The 17,988-nt window shown below is 36.0% G+C and overlaps 1 protein-coding gene across 4 annotated transcripts in view; it reads left to right on the top strand.

Moving 5' to 3' along the window:
• acsl1a (acyl-CoA synthetase long chain family member 1a) overlaps positions 1-17,747 on the top strand; it is a 29,450-nt gene extending 11,703 nt beyond the window's left edge. For 2 of the 4 annotated variants that reach the window (XM_079617022.1, XM_079617023.1), the window contains exons 3-21: positions 468-582; positions 1,285-1,349; positions 1,507-1,608; positions 2,289-2,388; positions 4,440-4,615; positions 4,722-4,754; positions 4,879-4,930; positions 5,639-5,712; positions 7,435-7,512; positions 9,614-9,748; positions 9,849-9,983; positions 11,312-11,407; positions 11,543-11,615; positions 11,724-11,812; positions 12,666-12,782; positions 13,655-13,798; positions 13,876-13,977; positions 14,281-14,352; positions 16,764-17,747. In XM_079617022.1, the coding sequence (XP_079473148.1) occupies positions 468-582; positions 1,285-1,349; positions 1,507-1,608; positions 2,289-2,388; positions 4,440-4,615; positions 4,722-4,754; positions 4,879-4,930; positions 5,639-5,712; positions 7,435-7,512; positions 9,614-9,748; positions 9,849-9,983; positions 11,312-11,407; positions 11,543-11,615; positions 11,724-11,812; positions 12,666-12,782; positions 13,655-13,798; positions 13,876-13,977; positions 14,281-14,352; positions 16,764-16,904 (1,899 nt within the window). In that variant the 3' untranslated portion in view covers positions 16,905-17,747. Of the gene's footprint in view, positions 1-99; positions 208-467; positions 583-1,284; positions 1,350-1,506; positions 1,609-2,288; positions 2,389-4,439; positions 4,616-4,721; positions 4,755-4,878; positions 4,931-5,638; positions 5,713-7,434; positions 7,513-7,560; positions 7,639-9,613; positions 9,749-9,848; positions 9,984-11,311; positions 11,408-11,542; positions 11,616-11,723; positions 11,813-12,665; positions 12,783-13,654; positions 13,799-13,875; positions 13,978-14,280; positions 14,353-16,763 lie in introns of those variants that run through there. The other 2 variants (XM_079617025.1, XM_079617024.1) reach the window with 2 other exon arrangements.
• Positions 17,748-17,988: the final 241 nt, after the last annotated feature.

Here is a 17,988-nt window from a genome sequence, read left to right as displayed (position 1 = left end):
TTCTTGTATTCTCACCATTTCTTGTATGTTTGCTATGGTAACTGAAATGTGTTGGCAACAGATATAGAGTCAGTCAGATCCACTGCGCAACGACCATCTGTAAAGTCTTTTAGTGTGAAGTCTTCCTTCCTTCTGCTGTTAATGGCCTGGTCCTTTTGTTTTATCAAACCCTAAAGCAGTGAAAGATTCGGTGACCTTTACATTTCTGTGAGTCTCATTTTCTTGCTTATTTTGACATGTTAATGCTACATTGTTTATGCATAAAGGACATTAGCATTTAGTTCTGGTCCTCAAATTTCAAATGCACTGGGATGATTCACTGTTCATTTTACTCTGTTTGTTTCCGTTCATGCTGTTCCAGAGTATCTATCTGTTGTGGAAACTAAGCTGGAGCGGATTTGTAATGAGTTTTGATTTGATTTTCTGGGACAGAACTACATCATAGTTCATTCGTTTTGTTTTTTCAGGGTAGTGAATATGCTCGTCGGTCTATCCTATTGGACAGTGACACATGCATGACATACTACTATAAAGACGCTCGGACAATGTATGAGTTTTTCTTACGAGGACTAAGAGTATCAAGTAAGTCAAGTGGTCATTTAAACAGACATTAAAATCAACTAAATGAATAGTTCACCTAGAGCTGCACGATTAATCGTTAAAAGATTGCGATCTATATACATTATTCCAAAATGTCAATGATTAGGCTGTGTCTATTAAACCTTTAACAAGTACGATCACAGCGAACAATTAAATCTGTGTGCGTACTGCTGCTGACCCAGAGAGAGCAATTATCATCATATATAGATATGAAACAGCTTCACAAACAGTCTTTTCAACCAAACAGTATCATTATTTTTTTTCTGGAAGTAGTGGAATAAAGTTTATTGGATATAAACACTGATGTCTACTCTAGCGATCAAAATAGAGTAAATTACACATTTTTAAGTAGCTTGACACTTCAGATAAAGATTTATCAATAACATTGTTACACCAGTAGGTGGCGACAAGTGAATGTTAAAACATTTATTTGTCTTTGAATCATTCATTCAAAAGATTTGTTCAAAAATGCTGATCCATCCAGTAATGAAACAAGTTTTTATAAGCGAGTCATTGAATCATTCATTATTATGAATTCAGAATAATTAAATATTTTTTTAAATATACTGTGTTGTTTAGTTGTCTATTCAAAAATAAAAAATATCCAGAATCGTGCAGCTCTAAGCCTACAGATTTGTCATCATGTTTGAGATCTTTACATTTTTGTGATTTCATTTTCTATAGATAATGGTCCTTGTTTGGGATCACGAAAAGCGAGCAAGCAATATAAATGGCTGTCGTATAAAGAGGTAAGATTTCTGTAGTCTGCTGTGTGATTTTTACATCAGAACTGGTTTAGCATTTTATTTCTTAGATGTTCATGGATTCCTCTCTTGTTTATATTTGATCAGATATGGCTGTACAATTGAATAAGTTATGTATTTTTGTATGATGTTTGTTTCGTAGGTAGCAGACAGGGCCGAGTTTGCAGGTTCAGCGTTACTCCACAGAGGTCACAGTCAATCGGGAGACAAATACATTGGGATCTTTGCACAGAACAGGCCAGAGGTATTCAGATCCTATTAGAGCTATCTGCCTCAGACAGTTTGATTGTAAAATGGACTGATGTGGGCTGTAGGCCAATAATCACGTATATGAAAGTAAACTAAACAATAGGATAACTTCTAAAGACACTTTTTGTCTATTCAGTGCTTTACTTGTTTGCCACAATAATGTAATAACAACATTTTTGGTCCCACTTTATATTGTGTCTTACTCTTTAACTACTTTTTACCAACATTTAAATTACTCATTTGATACAGTGCACTTATGTACATTTACGTTGTACTTATATTATTATAATGCATTTTCCCTTCCCTTTTACTAAACCTGTCCTAAACTTACCCGTATCCCACCTCAATAGCTGTAAAAGTGTCTTGCAATACAACTTCAACAAAATAATTAAATTGTACTTATTTTTTGATGTAAGTACATAATAGTTTGACACCTGATATAAAGTGTGACCAAATTTTTTAATTTCTCAGCAATATTAATATATACGATTTTATTAATTAATTTACATTAATTGAAGGTTGATTGACAGACCTAATTTATTGCTTCGCTTATTGTACAGCAAGTTTGGCAACACTTCCTAATCCTGTTTTATTCTATATTTATTCTGTTTAAGATGATATTATTTGTGCATAAGTATGTGTATTCCACAACTGATTAAATTGCTTGTACATTAGTGGACGATTTCTGAGCTGGCATGTTACACATATTCACTGGTGGCAGTGCCACTGTATGACACACTGGGTACAGAGGCCATCAGCTACATCATTGACAAAGGTGAGCAAGTTTTATCATATCTTCCCCTTCAATTTAATTTTATTTCTGCAAATAAATACTTGAAAACCTTTTTATTTTTTATTTTTATTCAGACTTAAAATGTCCTATTCCTATTACGGAAAAGCATTTTGTTCACTGAAAAGTAACTAAAACACTATTAACTACATCCTATTTATTAAAATTACATTTAAAAATAATAATAATAATAATTTAAAGGCACAATATGTAAGATCTTTGGATTAAAATATCCAAAAACCACTAAAACAATATATATTTTGTTGACTTGTGTACTTACATTATCGTAAATGTTCCCAACAATGTTTAAATCCAGAGATCAGTTGTTTTCTTGATTTACCGCAAGTAACATGTTTGTACCATGCCTCAGAGACAACACTATTTTCTCAAGTGGCTAACACAGTATTATCAGAAAGAGCTTTATTTGTAGTAACAGTAATACAGCATTTTATACAGTACATTTTAAAATTAACTGCATACCATTTAGGAACACAAGTCATCCCACTAATATCCATCTTACTGCGGTGTGCAACAAGTATCTCATACCAGCCAGCAAGCAAGTCAGATAAAGTGAACTGTAATTCAGCATTTGCGACTATTTCTTCAGAATAAAATAATGTGAATTTAAGTGATCAAACATAACTGTAACAAATCTCAAATTCAGGGATGAAGGAGGTGGGCAATAAACAACTTTAATTGTAACTTTAATAATAAAATATGCATAAACAACAAAGAGAAAAGAGCGGCAGTGAACGATATAAGCAAAAACAGCAGCGTAAAATGTCCTGGGCTCTCGGCCCTTCCCTGGTTCATACCACAGTAACATTAATACAACTTTAATACATTGGGCCCTATTTTAACGATCTGAAACGCAAGTGTCAAAGCGCAAGTAACTTTGTGGGCGGATCCCGGCACTGTTGCTATTTTCCCGGCGGGATAAATGCCTCTTGCGCCTGGGGCAAATCTAAAAGGGGTTGGTCTGAAGTAGCTTCATTATTCATAGTTGTGGTTTGGGCGTAACGTGAAATAAACCAATCAGAGCGTCCTCTCACATTCCCTTTAAGAGCAGGCGCGCTTGTTCCATGGCGGATTGATATTATAACGGCGGATTTGCCAGCGCACGCCAGGAGCGGTTCACAGCCGAGGAGACCAACATTCTCGTCAGGGCCGTAAAACACAGAGAAGTGACATTGGGGATGATGGTAGAAACCCTCCCAAATTAGCTTCGGTTAAACAGGCGTATAATTTGGGTAAATGTGTAGCCTAATCTAGATTATTTTTTTTTTCAATCTAGATAGATCTTTTTCACATCTTCACGGACACAACAATGATTTCCCTCGTGTTAATATTTTTCCTTGTAATAATGTATGATTTGCAAAAAGGAAAACTGCTGCGAACAGTGTAGGCGCGTTCTTCACACGCTACATAATGGCCAAGCACGCGCCCTTAAAATACCATATCACTAACGCGCAACGCGCCACTGTCTGTTTTTTTCCTGGTCAGTGGCGCAATTGCTTTCTAAAACTGGAAAATAGCACCAGGGAACTTTTGCGCCGGAACACGCCTCCTCTTTGCGCTGAACCGCCCCCGCGAGCGCAAGTTCATTCCCTAATTTACCAACGTGCGTCTGTGGAGGGAAAAGTCCGCTGTGCGCGGGTGCAAAATAGGAATGATACATGCGTCGGTGTTCAAAGTCAATTGCACTGGGTGCAAGATAGGGCCCATTAGCTCACCCATGAACATGATTTCTGCCTGAGTCCCATCGGATTGCTTTCCATCGGCTGTGGTGGTGATGACGGCAACTCCAATGAATTGTGCTCATTCACGGCGTCATCAACCTACGCCTTTGTTAATGTTTTGAAAAAGCGACCCCTAGCGGCAAAACTTGCATACTGTGCCTTTAATTTTTCATTAATTAACAGAACTATTTTTAATTTTATTTGAAGATTTGAATGAAGATGAAAAATCGTGTTGACATTGTGATGTGTTGTCGGAATTGTGTAAATTTGTTGTGGGTAACAGAGCTTTTGTTGTAGCCTCCATCTCCACTGTGATCTGTGATCTTGCGGAAAAGGCTCGCCTGATCTTGGACTGTGTGTCTGGCCGGAAGCACAGCGTCACAACCATAGTGATCATGGAGACCTTTGACAGTGAGCTGACTGCACAAGCACAACAGAACGGCATTGAGGTTTTGAGTCTCAAGGAGCTGGAGGTTTGTGTTTGACACACACACACACACACACACACACACACACACACGCTAAACAGTGATCCCATTAATCTTGTATTTGCACTAAATGAAGTCTTTCTTTTGGCAGGCTATTGGCAAAGTCAACCACAAGACTCCCATTGTGAGTAAAACTGAGGACTGTATTGATTAACATGAATAATGAATAGTTTTATTTGATTGCTTTATTATTATTATTTTTTACTTCATAATTTAATGATTGCTTAGTATTGATTTTTTTTGTCAAGGCTCCTAAACCAGAGGACCTGGCACTGATTTGCTTCACAAGTGGAACTACAGGTATGCATTTATATATTTCAATCATAACAACTATGTGTAGATTTAGCATGTTATTGAATAAGGCAATGTTAATGTATTTGGTCTTGGCGGACTAGATCTGCTACACTGCTGCTGTTGCAGAGCAAGTATGGACTTGATACTGCTAATAGATACACAGACACGCTGCTGTGAGCATGTAAGATATTCTGCGGCAGCTGTTGCATAAGTAAACATGCATAAATCCCGTAGCAGATCTAGACAGGTGGAGGTGGAGGGATTCAGATTAACTCGAATAGCGCTGCAGGACTAGCTCACAGCAACCACTGAACCAGACTATTTAAATGTTGAGCAAGCAATCTCATTGGCCGCACGATCAGCAGAGGCCAATCAGCTTGTCCCATGCGGTAATTATGTGATTGCTTGTAGATTGCATGTAAATGGACCTATCAGCCCTCTAGAATTTAATGTTTGAACTAGATATTTATGTATTGTATTTAAGTATTTAATTGTTATTAATCTCAAACAAAATGAATTATTTTGTAGTTAACACGTCAATGCTTTCCAATGAAAAAATAATATGCTCAAATGTGGTTTCAATCATTGAGTATTCATTGATGAACAAAGCAAACTTATTTCCTTTTTCGTTTACATGTTGCTTCAAAGTCATATTTTGGCATTTTGTAGGGCTCCAATCTGGAGAATAAATGTAACTGATTTCTTTGCCGACAGGAAATCCAAAGGGAGCAATGCTTACACATAGAAACGTTGTTTCCAATTGTTCTGCTTTCATTAAAGTTACACAGGTAAGAGAGATTTTTTCGCTTCTTTATCCTTTAAAATTCATTGTGCTGAAGTCTTTCTTTGAGAAAAAGATTTTAAAAAAGCCAAAAATTAGATTTAAATGTCAGATTAAATTTTTAGGAGCCTGTTTCCTTTTTTTTTTTTGTCAGTTAACTGTTAAAGGTCCCATGACATGGGGTTATTATATTATTTTATAATGTTTCCTGGGTTTCCCTTATAATGTTAGTATGTTTTTTAGATAAAAAATAGTCATAATTTAGAAACAAAAGGCATTTTTCCTAGCCCAGTTTTAGCCTCTGATTTGAACGCTCTGTTTGAAGGGGCGTGTCTGCTGTGAGATTCAGTGTAACCGGCCACTGCTGTGATTGGCTGACATGCTTGCATATGAAATAGCTACTTATTACATGTGAAACTCTCGAATACTTTTACTACAGTTATTATACGTTTTTACTATTACAGCTATCGAGATTAACAAATCGTCAGAAGTTTTTAAAGTATTTAGATCTATTCCCATCACATAAAATGTTGCCGTGATGAGCATTGCGCAGATGAGTATGTTATTGATCGCGAGAATGAAGATCTTATCATTGCAACGCAGTTTCTGCACTCTCTCTAATGCTTTCACCAATGCAAACACGATGATGTAAATACAGTAAGAGCGATCATGTGCAGTGTAACGTGCGTCATTGATTTCATAACGAGTTTGGCTAGTGTCCAGATAAACTCGATCGCGCTGTGTCCATGAGAAAATGAGCTAGGAAGTAGGAACGCGTGCGCGCGATTCCTACAAAGATTGTTCTTTGATCGCTTTCTGTATATAATTTATTCACAATTTAAATATGATTATTTTCATCCTACTAAAAGAAACGATGTGAAGTTTATATTTTAGTCACTGGCTTGACTTACTGATGCATAAACAGTATTGAACGATTTGAGAGAAAGATTACCTGTCTGAACTTGAACAATTACACATCAGAAAGTGTTGCTTAGTAGCTCGATCGATTTATTTTCAGACTTTCGTCGAAGCCACCTCTATGACCCAAGTTGAGGAAACAGTCGTCGGTGAAATGTTTGCCGCAGACATGCAAAACTTTGGGGAGTTGTGTCGGCGCATTTCCAGAGAAAATGAAATGAATCCACTGGTTCTTCTGGGGCTTGGATGAAGGAACTAAAAAAAGGCTTCGGTGTTCATTTGTACATCCAATTATTGAGCAATTATTATGCTTCACTCGCTCAAAAGCCATGATATCTCCCATGGACAAACTAAAATCGCACGCACGCGTTCCTACTTCCTAGCTCATTTTCTCATGCGGGAAATATTCTCTGGGCGGGCAAAGCAGAGAAAGGGGAGGTAACATTTCCTCCGTATGACGTCATACGGAGGAGATTCAAGATCAGCCCGATTGAGCGTCCACTTTCTCAAAGGCAGAGAAAGATAGCAAAAGCTCGATTTACACCGATTGAAATTTCTAGAAATTTGGGGACCATATAAAGGCTAGGGGAACTCATATTAATGTTAAAAAACCTCAAAAAGTGAAAATTTCATGTCATGGGACCTTTAAAGAAATGTTTTCTTTCTGTCTCTGTTATGCTAACCTTTTCTTGTGCCTAATTTCCTCATTTAATTGTCTGGTTCCTGTTTCTACCTCCCTCATGATTTGTATGTTGATGTGTTTGTGTGTGTGTGTGTGTGTGTGTGTGTGTGTGTGTGTGTGTGTGGTTAGGGGTTGCTGAAACTGGGTCCTCAAGATGTACTCGTCTCCTTCTTACCACTAGCACATATGTTTGAAAGAGTAGTTGAGGTATGCTGGATTTCACACTGCACGTGTGTGTGTTTTTGTGTTTTACAGGTGCATTGCATGCTTGACCAGACAGACATTCACATTTCTTACCTACCACTAGCACACATGTTTGAGAGAGTGGTTGAGGTATGCATTATGCATGCACACAGTAATTCAACAAATCGTTTAATACATTAAATGAATAAGTTAGGGATGGTTTGGCTAAATATATGATACTATGATTTATTTACTCTACAATTGGCACATATTTTACATATTGTGGTTGCCAAAAGTAATTTCCGGCCTAGGTATATTAGGCCGGAATTCTTCCTTGATCCTAGATTCTAGATTCTTCATCTTCACCCTTTATCCTAATACAGTATTATGAAAAATGTGTTGTTTTATGCTTGGAGTAAATTATTTTATTAGTGAGAATGCAATGAAACACGCCAAATAGTGTTACCATAATTTCTGGCCAGGCTGACATAAAAAAAAAACATAAAAAAAAATGAACACATGCAAAAGCAAGAGAGAACCAACAAAACATAAATAACGGATTATGTTGTAGTCAATGTATGCTTTTTTTCCTGTGAGCTTTTTGATTTTATATGCATTTTTTTGCATAGTAAAATAAAACCTGTAGCTGTAGTGTTCCTTCTTGCCCCCAATAAAATTGTCAGATAAATACCTTAACCAAGTTTAGTGTTTTGCTATTCCCTTATATTAAAAAAATTAAAAATTATATAAAATATTTTCTTAATATATCAAACTTTTAGTGATACTAAAAACCAATATCTCCTCTGGACATCACTTTTGGCCACTACTATATATATATATATATATATATATATATATATATATATATATATATATATATATATATATATATATATATATATAGTGCTTAGCATAAGTAAACACATCCATGCTAAAGTTGTCTAAAAAGAGGGAAAAAAAATCATCTTTTGGAAATTGATCTTAATGCCTTAATACAAAATAAAATGGAAAACTCCAACTTTATTTGTGAATAAATAATGTATCGTAAATAAATGAATGTTCTTCCTTAAAATACAGGGTGCATAAGTCAGGACACCCTGTTAGAGCAACACCAAGGAAGTCTTTTCCAAAATCGTTTCAGTGGTTCATCAAGTCGTAATACAAAATAAATAAAGGCACTTCTGGATTCGCTTTGCGGTCCTATATCTGCTATAACCACACTATGTAAGATTGCCAGATCGGGTCGCGTTTCTGTAGTTCTAATGAGACATAAGAAAACTACGAATTTGACTTGCTTTACATAAAGCATTACAATTAGTCATTATTTAGTTTTTCTTCGTTTCTGATGTCGCAATACATCATACTTTCATAAAATCATGTATCATACTTTACTTTGTCTGTGGACATCGTTCATTCCAAAGCCGGTGCTGGATAAACAGCGAGCCTGCGTGCGACAGTAGGCTAAATTATTTATTTGGAATTGTTATGGACAATTCCGCTTCCAACCTGTAGGGCGACCGCAGAGGAAAAGTTCCTTGGTGTTGCTTTAAATTCACATAGAGGCAGGCAGATTTTTATTTTTAAAGGTCAGTTATTTCATGGATCCAGGATACTATGCATCCTGATAAAGTTCCCTTGGCCTTTAAAACTAAAATAGCCCCACATCATCACATACCCTTCACCATACCTAGAGATTGGCATGGGGTACTTTCCATAAGATCATCTCTCAATGCAAATCAAACCAGCTATTAGGCTAACTGAAATAAAACCATGCCAACCTCTATGTATGGAGAAGGGTATGTGATGATGTGGGGCTATTTTAATTCCAAAGGCCAAGGGAACTTTATCAGGATGCACCCTGTATTTAAAGGAAGAACATTTATTTATTTACAATACATTATTAATTCACAAAGAAAATTGGTGTCCTTAAAGGATGGAGTTTTCCTCATTTTTTAAATTAAGGCATTAAGATAAATTTCCAAAAGATGATTTTTTTATTTCTCTTTTTAGTCAACTTTAGCATGGGTGTGTTCAATTTTGCTAAGCACTGTATGGATATACTGTATATAAAAATGAATCTACATTATATTCTTGTTGAATAATTGTGTTTGTTGTATGTGTATAGGGTGTGCTTCTGGTCCACGGGGGCAGGATTGGATATTTTCAGGGTGACATCCGTCTGCTGATGGATGATTTGAAGACTCTTAAGCCCACTGTATTTCCTGTAGTGCCCAGACTACTCAACCGCATGTTTGATAAGGTACTTCTGTTTAGTTATACACACATAAACTGTTAGCGTCTTTGTTTAAATATGCCTAAAAATCTTTGCTCATTATACATTTATCTTTGTTTGCGTTAAGATCTTCGGACAGGCGAACACTCCTCTCAGGAGATGGCTGCTGGATTTTGCCACTAGCAGAAAAGAGGCGGAGCTAAGAAGCGGAGTTGTGAGGACGGACAGCATGTGGGATAAACTGATCTTCAGCAAAGTGCAGGTGACCAGATGAAAAGGAGAAAGAGAGAAACAGTGTGTTAGTGCCCAGGGACAGAACCTATAAAGACTCTGTTGCCTGGCAACCCACAAATTCAAAAACACTCCGCATCCAACTGTCCAACATTTATAAAGCAAAAAAAAGCAAGAGAAATCATGTCACATCTAAAGGCCCATTCACTCCAAGGACGAGAACTATAATGATAACTGAAGTTTCTAATTATATGAGAATAGGGTAGTCCAGACAACAGCTATAACAAAAATGACAAAGCGAAATTATGTTGTTGGAATAATTTTCAGATTTTTGTTTATCAGCTGATAAAAAAAACGATAAAAGCATTGACAGCCAATCAGAATCCACCCAACTTTAAAGCTTTAAAGTGGGCTCATGCACTTGAAACAACAGAGAGCAGCACACTCATTTAATGAACAGAATGTTATCGTCGGTTGGTGTGGGTGCTAAAAACTAAAAAGTTAACTTAATATTAAAAACTTATAAAATATTTCAAAATATAAATATTATAAAACGTAATATTTTTATGAAAACGGTGATAAAAAATTTCTTCAGGATTTTTTGATTTATAGGACGCTCAAAAATAATTTATTCGAAATAGATTTTTTTCGTAAGAATGTAAAAGCCTTTACTCTTACTTTTGATAAATTTATTGCATCTTTGCTGAATAAAATAATAACAAATGTGTATATATATATATATATATATATATATATATATATAATTTTTATATATATATATATATATATATATATATATATATATATTTTTTTTTTTTTTTTTTATAATTACCGAACAAACCTTTGAACAGTAGTGTATAAAGTTGAAATTGTGAGAAACTAATTCACAATTGGGAGATTTAAAGTCTCAATTATGATAGTTGCAATTAGCAATTGGCTTTTTATTGATTGATTGATTGATTGATTGATTGATTGATTGATTGATTGATTGATTGATTGATTGATTGATTGATTGATCGATTGATCGATTGATCGATTGATCGATCGTTTTTCAGGCCTCCATAGAAACTCTGCTTCTGCTCCGCTCTGGTGCTGGTGAAAGAAACCTTGCTCCGAGTGATCCTGGAGTGCGAAACAGAGTCACTCCTACATTTAAATACAAGTTTTAGTTTGTTTTTCAACAACACAGTACACCAATAATAAATACAATTATGCCAATCGTGTACTACAGCACATATAAACTGAACTTGCCCAAAACTCTCACTTAGATTATAAAAAATTATTATAATTTGATTAGAGATTATGATGTCTCTAAAATCTCTTTTGTAACTAAACTAAATATGAACTATGAACCTACAGGCCAGTCTGGGTGGGCGCGTGAGGCTAATGATCACAGGAGCTGCTCCCGTCTCTCCCACCGTCCTCACCTTCCTGCGAGCAGCGCTGGGCTGCCAGGTACACACACACACACACGGACACACACACACGGACACACACACACACACACACACGCACTTCTGTTCTCATGCTATCAGTTCCCACATCTCATTTATTTAAAGTCACTGTTTTTGTGTGTTGCTTATGTTGTAGTTTTATGAGGGTTATGGGCAGACAGAGTGTACCGCAGGCTGCACAATGTCACTTCCTGGAGACTGGACAGCAGGTAACACATGCAAATCTCACACTAACACATATAACACACAGATACACCTGTTTTAATGAATAAACAGCCTGTGCTGTAACACAAACTCTCTTTGTCTCTTGCACTCAGGTCATGTGGGAGCGCCTCTGCCCTGTAATTTCGTTAAGTTAATGGATTTGGCTGAAATGAATTATTTTGCAGCCAACGGAGAGGGAGAGGTAGGTCACCAGTTAAAATGTGGAATTTTAAAGGAATGTTCTTGGTTTAATACAAGTTAAGTGGTCCCACTTTATATTAGGTGTCTTTAATGTAAAATGCATATACATGTACACATGTAAACAATAAGTGCATTGTATAAAATATTAATTTAAATGTTATTATATAGTTAAATACACTTAATATAAAGTGGTTTTAATTAAGCTTTGTTGACAGCTTTTGTGGCATAATGTTAATAATGAAATGATTAATATATAAAATCATTTAGGGCACATTTACACGACAGCGATATGCTTAAAACGGAGACGTTTTTCCTTTGAGTTTTCCGCGTACAGACGACACCATTGTGAAAACGATCCCTATTCACACGGATCCGCGAAAACGACTAAAACACTGTATTCTGCTGCCAGGCCATTAGATGGCGATGAAACACGATAGACTGAACACGTAATACGCATGTGCATGATGTCATCGTCTTCAGAGATTTGCGTTTTTGTTGTTTACACGGATACTGTTTTAAAATATGTGCACTTTGAAACCCATTTTTAAAAGTTTGCATTTTCAGGCACTCAAAACACCGTTGTCGTGTAAACGAATGGGCAAAAAAAAAAAAAAAAAAAAAAAAAAGTGTTTTGTTTATAACGGTGTCGTGTAAACAGCCCCTTAGACTCCTCCCTCATTTATGAATGAAATATTAACAGATGGAATGTCTAACTCCCAATATTTTTCACTTTAGTCATGACAAAAGCAAAGCGAAAATTATCATTTAAACCTACTTTTTTATTTATACAATTTTTCAGTGGCACAATGTACCTCCCAGTTTACTGGCTGTATGTGTGTGTGTGTCCACCACAGGTGTGTGTGAAAGGACCAAATGTGTTTCAAGGTTACCTGAAGGACCCAGAGCGAACTTTAGAAGCCGTTGATAAAGACGGCTGGCTGCAGACCGGAGACATCGGCAAATGGCTACCGGTGAATTCTACATTCTCTCTCAGCACTTCTGCTCCTTATTTACTTTTTAGTCTCCCAGTTCACTTCTAATTTAATCAACATCCTGATTTCTGTGAATTTTACCCTTGTTTCAGTGAATCTGATTAATTTTAAATATAACTGACATCAACCCAGTTACTGACTCACCATATTTAGTATTTATTTTACCCCAAGACCACTTTGTTAATAACAAATATGTCATTTGCATTTACACTACATTCAAAAGTTTGGGATTTGTAAGAATTTAGTCTCTTCTAATCACCCGGGTTACATTTTATTTTTTCCAAAAATATAGTAAAAACAGTAATGTTGTGAAAATATTATTACAATTTAAACTGTTTCTGTTTACAGGAATTTAAATATTGATTTCAAAATGTAATTTATTTTTGTGATAGTGAATCTGAATTTTTAGCATCATTACTTCAGTGTCACGTGATCCTTCAGGAATAATTCTAATATGCTGATTTGATGCTCAAGAAACATTTCTTATTATTATCAATGTTCTGAGTTTTTTATATTATGAGTTCTGAATGCAAATGACTGTTGAATGCAAATTCTGAAACTAGTTCTTGATAGGAGTTATTGTGAACCAGATATGTACACAGTTCTGCACGTGTGTTCACTGAAACTCACACTTGCAACTTCACCAGGTTGCATTAATAATAATTGTAGAGAATTAAAGCATATCACTTATGCATAATCTTCCCGTATTGTTGCAAAGTTTTTGATATTTTGAAGTTAATACTTGCCTTTTAAGCCAATAGAAGCCTCCACTTTGTGACATGCATTCATTTTATGGTCCATCATTATTTCTTCCTTACTTAATTAGTGAAGCTGAGTATTTCTTGTTTTAGAATGGAACTCTGAAGATTATAGACAGGAAGAAACACATCTTTAAACTGGCTCAAGGTGAATACATCGCTCCAGAGAAGATTGAGAACATCTACATGCGTAGTGACCCTGTGGCCCAGGTCTTTGTACATGGAGACAGTCTACAGGTGAGAAACACACACACAGCAGTGAATCAGAGGATATGCTATAAATGAGAGTAAACCCATTCTGGTACTCTTTGCAGGCATGCTTAGTGGGTATTGTGGTTCCTGATCCAGACTTTCTGCCAGGATGGGCAAAGAAAAGAGGCATTGAGGGCTCCTACACTGAAATGTGCAAATGCAAGGTAAACCACTTACATTTAAAGGCACAATATGTAAGTATTCGCTGCCAGAGGTCGCATTTTCAAAACAATAACAAAGGCGAAGCATGATGGCGCTATGAAGGAGAATGGGACGATGGGAGATGTCCAGAGATGTATGGAATTCACGAATCATGTACACGGATGATTCGTTTTTATATTACCTGTACGTTTGACCACACTGTTTTATGTCATCGTAATGAATTAGCTGAATTTTGAATGGGCTGTAATGTTTGAATGGCCTGTGCCAACCCTGAAGACCTGACGCCTGATATTGTGTTTAAACAGGAACTGAAAAATGCCATCCTAGAGGACATCATTCGGCTAGGGAAAGAAGCCGGACTGAAGTCTTTTGAACAGGTGAATCTAACAAACACAATTCCTGATAGTTTCAACTCTGCCACTTATCACATTTTTACACAATTTATCAGTTTTGAAGCTTAATATTTTTTTTTTTAATGTGAATAAATACTGCTCCAGATATCAAAATACAAAAGTTATTGCGCAAGGGTTTTCAACCAGGGTCCGTGTAACCCCTGTGGTCCGTTAACTTTAAAAAAATATTGTTTTTGAAAATATTCTACATAGCCTATTTCAAAAATGTATTTCTAGATATGTAGAATTTAACTGATAATTATTATTTAATTTGTTATTAAATAATACTTGTAATAAAAACTTTAATGTTATTGATTTTATTGCTTTTATACTGCATAAAACGACTATTTTTTATAAACAACATTAATAAACATTATTACATTATGCAAAACTAGTGATGACCCGTTTTTAAATCAACTTTTTTTTCTTTTTTTCGGCAGAATAAAAGGAAGTAATCATCTTAAAAATAATGTTAAACTCTCTGTTGGACAATAACTTTTAATTGTAAATTATTATTATTATTATTACTAATAATATAATATAATATTTGTAATTTTTTGTTAATAATACATATTATTGTGTATATAATATATTATAGTATGATATGTTTTATATTTTAGATAAATATAGTTTGATTAGTATTAGTAGTATTAATAAATTATTAATGTTTACTATATGTTACCTATACTATTAAATATTGTTAACATTATTTTAAAATTATTATTCATGACTATTAATTATAATAATATTATTATTTAAGTGACTCATGTTATATTTATATTGTGTAATGTCCTTACAGCCAACTTGGACATCTTTGCACCCATAAAAACACGTAATGTTTCATATGCACAGTCAGCCCCCTGGTATAATGGTGACTTGCGTATACAGAAGGCTATATGTCGGAAATTAGAGCGAAAATGGCGTCACTCTGGTTTAAATGTGTTCCACCAGGCCTGGATAGATTGCTTGTCAAACTACAGAGTAGCCATTGGAACTGCAAGATCTGCCTATTTCTCAAACATTATTGATAATAATCATAGCAATCCCAGGAAGCTCTTTCATACAATTAATAGTCTGCTTAAAGCAAATAGTATCAGTTTTCTGACTTCATCTGACTGGCTGTGCAATGAGTTTCTCAAATCTTTCAGTGAAAATTTACAATATTCGCACAAATATCCATTCCTTGCAGTCTGTCGATCTTACAGTTAATACTCCTAGGTTCTCTGGCATTCCTTTATCCAAATTTACTTTGCTACAACCTGAGATGCTCTGCAACCAGGTTTCTAGTATGAAAGCTACCACTTGTATACTTGATCCCGTGCCTGGTGGCCTGTTTAAATCCTGCTTTGGTCCTTTATGTCCCTCAGTCCTTGCTATAATAAATGACTCTTTGTCAACTGGGGAGGTGCCAGCAGCACTTAAAACTGCTGCGGTTACTCCCGTTTTAAAAAAGCAAAATTCTGATGTGAGTAATCTGTTAAATTATCGGCCAATCTCAAATCTATCGTTTCTGTCTAAAATCCTGGAGGGTGTGGTTGCAGCTCAATTAAACAAACACTTAATCGAAAATAAACTATTTGAGCCACATCAATCAGGATTTCGAAAATTACATAGCACTGAGACTGCGTTGGTGAAAGTCGCTAATGACTTACTAATTGCCTCCGACTCCGGCTCTCGACACTATTGACCATGCCCTACTACTCAATCGCCTCGAACATGTATTTGGCTTGTCAGAGACTGTTCTTGACTGGTTTACTATCTGGGGTCAGGGCCAGGGACCATATAACCCCGGTCTTGGAGTCCCTGCACTGGCTACCTGTTAGGTACCGTATTGATTTTAAAATCCTTTTGCTGGCCTATAAATCTCTGCACAATCTGGCACCTCAGTATTTGACTAATTTATTAATCCCCATACACACCACGTCGCAATCTGCGCTCCTCACAGAGTGGTCTTTTGGTTGTTCCGAAGACACGGCTTCATACGTGGGGTGACAGAGCATTTTCCGTCTATGCTCCTAAGCTCTGGAATTCTCTCCCGGCCAACATCAGGGAAGCAAATACACTAGTGACTTTTAAGTCTTGTCTTAAAACTCTTTATTTTAGGATTGCTTTTACCTGAACTTGATTTTATGTGTTTTATTTTTTATTTTCTCTTGTATTTTCATTGTGTTTATTCAATTGCTGTTATGCTTGTCTGTAAAGCGCTTTGAGAAAGCTACTTTTAAAGGCGCTATACAAAATAAATATATTATTATTATTATTACTACTGTGAAATGTAAGCATTTTTATACTAGTTGGTTGAGAGTTTAGATGGAGGGTTCCTTGTCAGAAAAGGTTGACAACCCCTGTACAAGAATGACAAAAGAGTGTATTCTTTGATCTAATCTGTGTGTTAGGTGAGAGACATTGCCCTGCACGTGGAGATGTTCTCTGTTCAGAATGGACTCCTCACACCAACACTGAAAGCGAAGAGAACCGAGCTGAGAAGCCACTTCAGGGAGCAGACTGACCAGCTCTATGCCAAAATCAAAATGTGAACACTGAGAGTGACTGAACTAGAACACCCCAAAACACGCATACTTGCAATGTGTTGATGATTATGAAGGAGGTGCTCCAGTTCTGTCATGTCATTGCATCAGGACCACTGCAGATGTTGCTACTCTTGGACTCACTGAAGCCTAATTTCTACCACTTGGAGGTGTCAGCGTCGTCTCTCAAAAGAGGTGAAGGACGGCCCCTCCAGCGAAGCACATACCGGACATGTCATGAGCTCTGCTGTTCATCTGTGATGACAATTCAAGAAAACTGGAAGTGAACCACCCCAATGCCTTAGGCCAGTGAATGCCTTGAGTCTAATAATCCAGAACACACGCAAGATCATACAAAACAAAATGACAGGCTGATACTCCTATGCCAAAAACGTGATGACAGGTTTCTGATTGGTGAACCATGTGCAGATATTTTCAACAAAACCTATTTAAAATATAGTGATTTCCAATACACTTATGTACCGTAAATGGATATTTCATTCACAATGCTTATTATTTAAATGTAGGATCCTTATTGTGTCACAGTGCTTCTGTTATGATAAACCATGTGTTTGACTCAGACTCATATTTCCATATCTGAATAAATGATTTCCACTGAAATTGAGAAAATGACATCAAAAACTGGTTGTGGTTGATGCTCAGATTCCACTAACAGCCCTTTAAAATCTCGGCCCATCTCAAATGTGCCTCTCTCACGGAGATTAAAGCTTGTATATAGGTTATCTATTTATGTTTGTAGCTCTTTTCATGTATTCTGGTTCATGTAAATTGTGCAAAAGTTTATTTGTAGCATGTGAGTGTGAGAGAAATAAATTGATGGCATTGACTTTTAATAGTGTTTGTTTTCTTTAACCTGGTTCCTATTCATTCTTTTTGATACAGACCTCAGTGTCTGTATTTAGCAAATGTGAGTGTACTGTTGCACAATAGACTTGGTAATACATTTCCTCATTGGGAATTATTCATCAAACATCAGTATATTATATTATTGCATCTATTTGCAGGTGTTTGTAGTAATGTAATTACTGAAGCATAACTACATTTCTGGTTCACAGACAGTGGGAATGATCTT

Source organism: Phoxinus phoxinus (assembly GCF_949152265.1).
Source record: "Phoxinus phoxinus genome assembly, chromosome: 6".
NCBI classification, from domain to species: Eukaryota; Metazoa; Chordata; class Actinopteri; order Cypriniformes; family Leuciscidae; genus Phoxinus; species Phoxinus phoxinus.
Note: the sequence above shows the minus strand (reverse complement) of the source record. Positions and strands in the feature narration are given on the sequence as shown.